The sequence below is a fragment of the Rattus norvegicus genome, chromosome 1 (assembly GCF_021556685.1).
Source record: "Rattus norvegicus strain SHRSP/BbbUtx chromosome 1, alternate assembly SHRSP_T2T, whole genome shotgun sequence".
Lineage (NCBI taxonomy): Eukaryota > Metazoa > Chordata > Mammalia > Rodentia > Muridae > Rattus > Rattus norvegicus.
Window position 1 is genome coordinate 202,875,980 of NC_141534.1, and position 10,480 is coordinate 202,886,459.

Here is a 10,480-nt window from a genome sequence, read left to right on the forward strand (position 1 = left end):
TACACAGCCCTCAGACATCAATATGTCCCTAGGCAGCAACCTAGACCAGGGACATCTTCCTGGCCTTTGGTAACAGACTCCTGCTACTGCATGGCCACAAACCCAGACATGACCCCCAGTGGAACAACAGGCCAAGGCTCTCGATCCCCCCACCCCACCCCCGCCAACCCCACCCTCCACCCCAGGGTCCCAGGTGGCATCACTGGCTACTCACAGCAGGCTGTTCCTTACTACACTAGAGCCTCCAGTTCTGCCTCTCTTCATTGTCCACACATCCTTCTGCTTCTCTTTCTCTTACATTTCTCCACCACTTACTTGCTCATCTTAGTGGTGACTGGGTTCTCTGAGTACCTGGGGTCATCTCAGGAGTAGTCTTAGGAGTGCTATGCTCCACTCATTCATTATGGTGCTGGGCAGGGATCATCTCAGGGTAGTTCTTTGTCTAGGCCCTCTGGTGCTGGTCTGGTGATCACCTTAAGTTTTCATCTTGCCCAGTATGCCCAAGTGGCCTCTTGGGAGGTCATCTATCTTAGGCTCACTCCCACCTAGGGCCTAAAGTCCCAGGTGGGGTTGTTCTAGTCTCTGGCTTGCCCCCCATCCTGTGAACCCATCTAGGCCTGTCTGGTACCTGACTGGTGATAGTCTCAGGCTCCCTTTTTTCTGGGACTGTTAGGCTACTAATCATTCAAATATTCACAGGTCAGAGCACTGATTACAGACATAGCCTCTCTCCTCTCTGCTACTACTGACTCACATGTGAGGGCAGCCATACCTGCAACGTCTCTAGGGGCAGGACTCCTCATCTTTTTCCAGGTACTAGCGGGCAGGAATGAGTAGCTCCCATAAAGATCAGTGCTGTGATCTCCTGGGAATGATAGCACTGTGAAACTTAGAATGTATGAGGCTCGGATTAAAGTTTGTTAAGAATTGTCTGAACTTTAGTTTCCTGTTAACCTCCAGTTCTGTGTACTGAGCCTCGAGGAACAGGTAGTAATGTCCTCGGGTTTCCTGTGAGTGACACTCCTGGGGAATACAGTCTGGAGAGAGAAAACAAGCATGCTCCAGTTTTGATACAGTAAAGAAAGTTCTGAGTCATTGAAGCCCAAAGAAGGAGAGTGGGCAGCAAATGGGTTCTTAGGGGAGCGTCTACCTCCAAATGTCCCATGCTTCTCAGGCAATCCATCTTTCCCACGGGGGAGCCAGACCCAGCATGGAACTACTATGTTCAAAAGTTTATTCACATTAAAAAATGCTGCTGCTGCTGCTGCTGCTGCTGCTGCTGCTGCTGCTGCTGCTGGTGATGATAATGATGATGGTGATGATGGTGATGGTGGTGGTGATGATGATGATGATAATGATGATGATGATGATAAGAGCTGGAGAGATGGCTCATCCATTAAGAGTGTGTTCTGTTCTTTCAGGGTCCCAAGTTTGGTTCCCAGCACCCACACTGTATACTTTACAACAGCCTATAACCCCATCACCTCTTGACTCAGAGGACACTGACACTCAACATACACCACACACACACACACACACACATAAAATAAATAAATAAATAAATAAATAAGTAAGTAAATAAATAAGTAAAATAAAACAAGTAAAAGCTTGTCCATGTTTGTAAAAGTAAGATGCTCGGAGAAGCATCTTTTCAAACTGCTTGCCATAGGAAAGTCCCCATTTCAAATACTGGCAGGATTTGCATTTGCAAAAAGCAAGAAAAAGCAAGCATTCTAAAGCTTTGAGTTGGCGTTTCTGGCCGTGTGCACTCTGGAACCTGATGGCTATGCAGTGGGAAGATTTGGGAAATAGCCACATAGTAGATGTTCCTAGCTATGCGTCTTCACCCTATGGCATCTCTTTCCTGGCTCCAAGGCTGCCCTGACAGATGGTCCTTGGCGGCCATTACTGGCAGCAGGAGAGTGAGGACCAGTGATGCTGGGCCAGCAGACTACCGTGTGCTGGGGGGAAAAGCTGGTGTGATAGATGAGCCTCAGGTTGAGCAGTTTAGTCAAGAGTGCAGGTCCTGAGCCAAGAGCTGGAACCTCTAGAAAGTATTTGTGTATTTCCTGCATGATTCCCCAGCGTGTCCGTTTATCTCATGCGTTTCTGGATGTTTCATTGTAAATAATGATTTTCTTGTTTGGCTTGATGCATGATTCATGCTTGGGTCTCTCTCTCTCTCTTCTCTGCATCACTCACAGATGTGGGAGGAGGCCATCGCCCTGGGCAAGGAACTTGCAGAGCAGTACGAAACGGAGTTGTTTGATTATGAGCAGCTGAGTGAGTTGCTGGTCAGTCCTTATTGGCTTGGGTTTGGGTTTGGGTTTTTTCTTAGATTTCCCATTCAGTTTTCATGTTGAGATTTGCCTCAAATGTTCTCTTGGCTTTTACCTGTCCCCTCTGTGATGTCTTGAGAAATGGCTGTCCTTTATCTGCTGGTTGATTCCATCCTATGAAAAGTCACCCTTTATTCTCAAGTAGGCCCAGAGGTTAAACCTTGCATGAGTAATGCATGACAGGGGCTTACGTCCTTAGTACAGAGGTCTTGGCAGCCCAAGTTTCTGAGAGTTTCAGCTAGTTTAAAGTGCTCACCCTTTCCACCAGAAGAGGCAGACAGGTGGTGGCCAGAACCTTGGCATGCCATGACATCCTCTAAGTTTTTAGTTGCTGCCTTCTCAGCCATACCATAATTTTTGTGTGTGTGCACAGCAGGCCTGTTTATGACAGACTGTTTGCCTATAATTTAGAGCAGAATAATTCCGTCCTTCAAATTCTCCCAGTGTCTGCTCTGTATCCCCCCTCCCCTTTTTGAAAGCACTAAAAGCACAGGGAAATCATTTCCTTGGATTATTGAAAACACCCTCAAAAGACAGCTAGCGACCAAGTATGGCTTGTTTACGTTACCTTGCTGAACAGCATGAAAAATAATGTCAACATTGACATTCAGTCAGGTACAAACCTCAGCCCCCCCCCCCCCAGAAGAATCCAGAAGGGTGGGTGCTCCAATGCTCCGTGCGACCCTAAAGTGAGCTTTCATTTTTCATCCCAGAAAAAACAGGCACAATTTTATGAGAACATCGTCAAGGTGATAAGACCCAAGCCGGACTATTTTGCTGTTGGCTACTATGGGCAAGGCTTCCCTTCATTCCTTCGGGTAAGTTCGATTCTTCTTGCTCTGAGCCAATGTCATTCGCTCAGCAGAGAGGCCCCTTCGGGTCTGAGTGCTTTACACAGCAAAGTCAGATGTTGACTCTCGGGTGCCAAAGAGGGACCACAAATATTTAATTACATGAGAACTCTGGTTAAATATAGAGATTTTTTTGTGTGTGTGATTTTTTTTTTCCTGAAAGAACTCTTCTCGGAGATTTGTTGTGTCGAACTATACATAGCAAACTGGAAAGATGGCTCAGTGAGCAGAGCACTGGCCACAAGTGTGAGGACCTGAGTTCAGATCCCCGGAACCTATATAAAGCCAGCCTCGATGGCACATATCCACAGTGCCAGCACTCCTACCAAAAGATAAGGTGTGAAGACAGGAGACCCTCTGGGAGCTCAGAGGCCAGCACGTCTGATATGTATAGCAGTCAACAACAAAAGGACCCTGCCTCAAAGTACAGGACGCTGACCAATACTCACTGCTCCTCTTATCTCCATGAACACTCTGTGGTATGCGTGCACATTTCATAAAAACTTTAGTGTCTTTATGTATGCCCAACATGGATGTGACTCCGGGAAAAGAGAAATCAACCTTGGGCTTGACACACTCTTGCTCATGGGGTGTTAGAGTCTGGGCCCCAGGCACAGAGTTCCCCTGTGATACAGGGGCCACCAACCATAGTTATAGTTATCTAGCTCCAACAGCAAGGCAGCAAGCAGCCTGACCAAGCATGAGAGGGAATGCCCCCCCCCACGCCGGGGAGCACACTGCAATTCAGTCCGAAGCACTGGCTACTGTAGGCTCCAGGGACTGTCCTGGGTCACTTCCACCATCAAAGGACAAAATATAAAGTAAGACTAAAGAGTTTAAAGTGCTTGATTAATATTGAGCTGACTTTCCCGACACACCTGAATAACTCTGTGGGGCTGTAGCAATATATCCATTACGCTTCACAGATCGCCTGGCAGGGGTCAGTCTGACAATGACATTTACCAGTTACCAAAAAGTGGGCGGAATGTTTAGCAACTTCAAGCTGCCGAGGGAGCAGACGCCGAGCTATCTGCCTGTCCCCTTGGCACTGTTTCTCTCCATAAATCGAGCTCATTGCTTTTTTGCATCCTTATTAATATTTATCATTCTCACAAGGAATAAATATCTCTGACTCTATGTACATTTTCCCCATTTTCATGTTGGGAAGGACTCCCGCGGAATGCAAAGTAATGGACGTTTCTGGAAAATATTATTAGTGTTTTTTGTCTATAACTCTAGTGTTTTTCTATTAAAGCCTTTATGTGTTTTTATTATTGTGCCTTCTTCGAGGGTGAAGCTTAATAAATGCATGCTACTTTCTGAGTGGTCTGCTCTCTAGTAAATCTTACTGCACTCCCGAAATATTTGGTTTCCTAGAGCCTCACAGGAGGCCCAGACTCTGTATTTATATTTCTAATTAAGACTACATATTACTCTGCTTTCTGCTTGACATTTTTCTTCCAGAAAAAAATAGGACATTTTTTTTCTTCCATAACGATGTTTCAAGCCATACCTAAGCACAGAGCAGGGCCGGGGGGGGGGGAGGGGCGGGGGAAATCTAATCCTTAAACTGTTGCTTCCTTAGTAATTTGTTAAACTACAGAATAAATTGGGATTTGCAAAGGGGATTCGTTCAGATTGGTTTGGACAGCTATAACAAAACACCTTAGACTGGATAATTTATAAACAACAAAAATTTATTGCTCATAGATCTGGAGGCTGGGAAGTCCAGGACAAGGGACCATAGATTCTGTGTCTGACGAGGCCATGTAGGGTAGGAGAAGAGAATTCCTGGAGACCTTAAATGGGCTAGTCCATTCCCAACACGCACAACTACCCAGCGGCCATTACACTGGTGACTGAATTTCAGTGTTTAAAGGGTAGAAGGGCAGGGTCCTTCAAGCCACAGCAAGAGCAGTCTGAAGTGTCTCCCCTTATCTCTGGAAACATGCTGATCAGATCAGTTTTTACTTACAGCTGAGTCAACACAGATCTAAGGATGTGTGAGAAAATGCTGTTACCTCTGTCCCTCTCTTGCTCCCCTCACTCTGTCTTCTTCCTTTTCACTGCCATCAACCCCTATCTGTCCATAGACAGCTACGGATAAGGCAGGACTTCGCCCAGCGTGACTAGTTGATGCGTACAAGTCTCCCAGTAGCTGGCAGAAGCACAGGAAAGGGCTAGGCAGTTGGAGCGACAGCAGCCTTCAAATGACAGCAACGGTGTGGTGTTGTAGCTGCTGACACCTGTTTGTAACTGAGCTGACATGCAGAACTCGCTGGTCCTTGAAGAGATCTTTTATATGCCTCAGGACCCTTTCTTCCAGATGTACATGGCATTTGCTTAAACCCACATAGAGGGTAAGGAGGGTGTGAGGAGAGTGCCCATTCACCTGTGCACACTTGAGAGCTACCTGGTCTGATCTTTGCTAACAGCTTCCACTGAAATCTAGATTGGAGAGCGTCACTTGAAAATGACAAAAGCCAGTCCTAAGAGCCATGTACACCTTGTCATTGTTGAGTAAGGATTGTGCACACTTGAGAGCTACCTGGTCTGATCTTTGCTAACAGCTTCCACTGAAATCTAGATTGGAGAGCGTCACTTGAAAATGACAAAAGCCAGTCCTAAGAGCCATGTACACCTTGTCATTGTTGAGTAAGGATTGTACAGAGCTCATCCTGCCAGAAGGAAGTCCTACCATCCACTCATTTCCAGGGTTTGGGCAAGCCAGGAGCTCAGTCTTCTTGTTTGACTGTCTGGGGTTCCCTTTGCTCTATCTCTGCTGACCTCCATGTGATACCCATGGCCCAGGTCAGGCTCTGAGGACCTCCTCTTAGTCCTGTACAAAGCTGTATTCTTTTTGGCAGAGGAATGATGACTTAATTAGGGCTACAAGGGGGAGGGCCCAGCCACTGGCCGCTGGGTTCTCATGCCAACTCTTTCCTGTGTCTAAGGTAGCCAATTAACACAGGACCCAATTCACATGAGAGAAGCTTAAAAACTAATTAATTTTACATATACATATGGATTTTTACAAGAGAATATATTCCAACTCTATGACCAGAGTTGATGCTTTTTTGTTTGAAAAAGAGCAATGAATTAACAAAATAAAAACACAACAACGAGCCAACAGGATGAGGGAAGGCATCTCTTCCCCTTATCTGTGACACTGACCTGGAAACAAAAGATAGGTGGCATCAACTGACTTCTAGGGATGTTACTGAGAGAGATGGGTGGTTATCCTGGTTACACTGGAGCACGAAAGGCTCCCCAAGTAAGAATCCCATTGCTTCCTTTAAAATGAAAGTAGAGGCTAGTAGGTTGTTGGCACATGCCTTTCTTTAATCCCAGCATTCAGGAGGCGGAGGCAAGAGGTCAGCCTGGTCTACACAGTGAGTTCCAGGACAGACAGAGCTACATAATAGAAACTCTGTCTCCAAAAAAATAGAGGAGGAGAAGGAGGTTGAGCAACCCCTACAGGGGCCACAGTTCCATGGAGAAATCTGGCTTTAAATGATTATATTCCAGTCAGCATTTTCTTAAGTCCTCAGCATTCACTGAGAAGAAAAACAAATATCATAACATGTATGGGATTGCTGTGCCTTGCTTGGTTACTTATTACATTTATTTATATAAAAATAGAACTTATTGCAAACTTGTGTGTGTGTGTGTATGTGTGTGAGTGTGTATGTGTATATGTGTGTGTGAGTGTGTGACTGTATGTGTGTGAGTGTGTGTATGTGTGTATATGTGTGTATGTGTGTGTATGTGTGTGTGAGTGTGTATGTGTATATGTGTGTATGTGTGTATATATGTGTGTGTGAGTGTGTATGTGTATATGTGTGTATGTATATGTGTGTGTATGTGTGTATATGTGTGTATATGTGTGTATGTGTGTGTGAGTGTGTATGTGTATATGTGTGTATGTATATGTGTGTGTGTATATGTGTGTGTGTGAGTGTGTGACTGTATGTGTGTGAGTGTGCCAGGGTGTGCACATGGCGGTCAGAGTACAATGTGGAGGTCACTTCTTCCTGCAATGTGGGTCCCAGGGATTGAACTCAGCTTGTCATACTTAGCTTACAAGTACCTTCACTTGCTAAGCCTTCTTGCTGGCCTCCTTCACGGGTTCGTAATTGATCCTTCTTGCTAAGAGTAAAGCTCACGGCGAGTGTTCAACCATATGAATTTTTGTGCTCTTGATTTTAGAATATAGTTGCTAGTTACTCTTAAATGCAGTGGCTTAAAAAGAAAAAAAACTGCCCAAAACAAACAACAAACAAAACTTCAAGCCCATTTGAAGACCAGCACTCAGTGCATGAACTTTTCTCGGTCCTCCACCTGTGGTGCTATTTAACAAAGGTCACTGTCTCCAGGGAAAAGTGTTCATTTACCGAGGAAAAGAATACGAGCGACGGGAAGATTTTGAAGCTCGGCTATTAACTCAGTTTCCAAATGCTGAGAAAATGAAGACGACATCTCCACCCGGCGATGACATTAAGACTTCTCCAGGCCAGTGTATCCTTTAAGACAGCAGGAGGGCCATTCCTGGGAACGTGGGTGCACTGGTGCATGCAGGAGGCAGAGCTTCTCTTGGTTTCACATATTCTGCCATCTGGACCTTAACCCTCTTCCCTCAGACATTCAGTGCTTCACAGTGAAGCCCAAGCTAGATTTGCCCCCTAAGTTTCACCGGCCAGTGTCTGAACAGATTGTCAGGTAACTATGCCAATTTTCTTACCAATAAGAGGCAGCAAGACACTGATGATGGGTCTCTCGCTAATAATTCCATCGTTTTAAGTATAGACTTTAACCCTTGAAGAACATGCTAGATGTTTCTTCTACCCTCTCCTGAGAACAAGGAAAGCTAATGATTTCCAGCACCCACCAAAGGTAACGTTATTAGAGGGGCATTATTAGCAATGGCAACGTGGAAAGCGAAGACTGGGGAGAGCCCTGTAAACTCATTGATCAGCAAGCAGAGCTGCCTGGTAAAGTTCCAGGCTCTTGAGAGACCTCATCTCAAACAGAAAGTAGAAGGTGCCTGAAAGACCAAGTCAAGGGTTGTCCTCCAACATCTACATACAACCCCCGCAAATGAACACACAGACAGGGTTGTGCAGGGGCATTTAAACTGCGCATATCCTGATGGAACTGAGCTCACACGCCTGTGCTGAACTGCATCTGGCTCTGAGGGGGCGCTGTAGTCAGCTCTCTGCAGGCTCTTTGCTGTGGTGAGTCATCCCTTTGATCTCTGTGCTCATGGAAACTGCAGCCTCTTTGAGGCCTGCTCCTCCTCTGGTCTGTTTGTCCCACACCCTAGAGTTCCTGGACCCTTTAGCCACTGTTGCTATGGAAGTCATAGAAACAAACTGGGGCTGCCTTTCTACTAGCAAATATGTTCACAGAAATGCAGCAGTGAAAAATCAGAGCCCCTCACATGGCTTTGTGTGCATTCTCTCATGGGGAAAGAATTATGTCACACACACACACACACACACACACACACACACACACACACACCATTCACAAGCACAGGCCATACCCTACCCGCTCAGACAGTCAAGAGGCTGTTTATGGCCTTGTATACCACTCAGCTGAATCTACATCTCAACAACCTAAGACTAGAGCGTATGGCACCTTTCTTGTTTAAAAGAGACACATTGCCAATTTCTGTAGATAAGGTAACTGGGGCAGAGGCATGTGGATCTTCATGTGTTCAAGGCCAACCTTGTCTGTATAACAAGGTCCAAGTCATCCAGGGCTGCATAATAAAACTCTATCTCAAAATAACTATACATACATACATACATACATACATACACACACACACATATAAATGATGTGTGTATGTACTTTTATTATTTATTATGGATTACATATATTATTAAATTATATCTATTTATATCACTAAAACCACACATTATTGTTTTTTAAAAAGGGCACACAGCTATGAATCCACAGGTACTTTTTCTCCCCTTTACTTCACCTTTCCAAGCCTGTGACCAGTCCACCTTACTCAGCCTCTCTTCTCCCCGAGGGCTGGCAGAGACAGTGAGGAGGCAAAAGTCTCCAGTCAGTTTTCCTACCTGCAGCACGTCCCTCCGGAGCTGCTGAAGAAGGTGCCAAGGCCATGGCTTTGGATCAAATTTGGGGATACTTCCTGATATGTACTACTGTGTTCTAAGCAGGGCTCCCCCACCCCCACCCCCAAATCCAACAACAGACCGGCTGCTTTCGGGTTAAAGGTCTAATGACTTTTCTGTCTCTACAGTTTTTACAGGGTGAATGAGGTCCAGCGATTTGAATATTCACGGCCCATCCGGAAAGGAGAAAAAAACCCAGACAATGAATTTGCGGTAATTAAAAAAATACAAAACCACCATAGCAACGCCCCCAAATCCTTATCTATTCTTCCAGCCATAGAAGAACCAGGAGAACACATTACCAAGGGCCACATGGACAGTGTCACTGTCTCTGTGCATTGCACGCAGATATCGTAAGCATTGCATTCTAGACTGAGTAAAGCTGGTAGCATTTCACAGAGCTTGTCATCGAGAGAGCTGAGACGTGAAAGAATGGACCAATGGCATTAGGACATCGGTATTCCCTTCTGGTGAATGTAAAATGATAATAATTAAGCTTATCCCCATCTAGTTTCAAATGAATGAGATTCAAACTGGGATTTATTTATTAGGCTCTGTGCAATTATGAGGGGATAACCCCTAATCTAATCCTCTAATACTAGTCTCAGTGCTCAGAACTCCAGAGGCTCATTTGGCCTTGGTGACAGTGGCAGTCAGGTGAGGCCAGCACCAGGTCTCCCCATAACTCATCACACCTCAGCAGGATTCTCACTGCCATTCTAGACTGTGGGGCCACACCATATACCTCTAACCTGAACCCAATATCATCTCCCTGGTCCTGACAACCAATCAGAGCTCTAGACAATGCCAGATATTTCTTCAGTTTTACAGCTACCACATTGGCCCTGGAAATAGTAGCGCGCGCACACACACACACACACACACACTGAATCTATACAAATGAATTGATTTAATAGAGGCCATTTCAAAATGCATCAGACAAACCTGTAGTTTGAGATGTTAAGGCCTCTTACTGGAGAATCCTCCTCGCTGCAAAATCCCTCTTCAAACCCATATTCCAAGGAGACTTTAGCCCTTGAGTAACAGCAAAGACCAGCCCTGCTAACATGGCCTTATTTGTTGTCTAGAGGCCTTTGGGGTATAGGAGGCCAAAGGTGAGTTAACACCCACACCTGACCCAAAG

At 45.5% G+C, this 10,480-nt stretch overlaps 1 protein-coding gene and 1 non-coding gene across 3 annotated transcripts in view; one reads left to right on the forward strand and one right to left on the reverse strand.

Moving 5' to 3' along the window:
- The window catches only part of Dock1 (dedicator of cyto-kinesis 1), a 509,283-nt gene that overhangs the window by 466,434 nt on the left and 32,369 nt on the right, over positions 1-10,480 (forward strand). For both annotated transcript variants that reach the window (NM_001143858.1, XM_087561118.1), the window contains 5 exon segments: positions 2,205-2,294; positions 3,053-3,157; positions 7,567-7,708; positions 7,831-7,909; positions 9,465-9,549. In NM_001143858.1, coding sequence (NP_001137330.1) covers positions 2,205-2,294; positions 3,053-3,157; positions 7,567-7,708; positions 7,831-7,909; positions 9,465-9,549 — 501 coding nt within the window.
- On the reverse strand, positions 666-794 carry LOC120100426 (small nucleolar RNA SNORA17). The gene has a single exon (XR_015655961.1). It is a non-coding gene; the product is annotated as a small nucleolar RNA SNORA17 (small nucleolar RNA).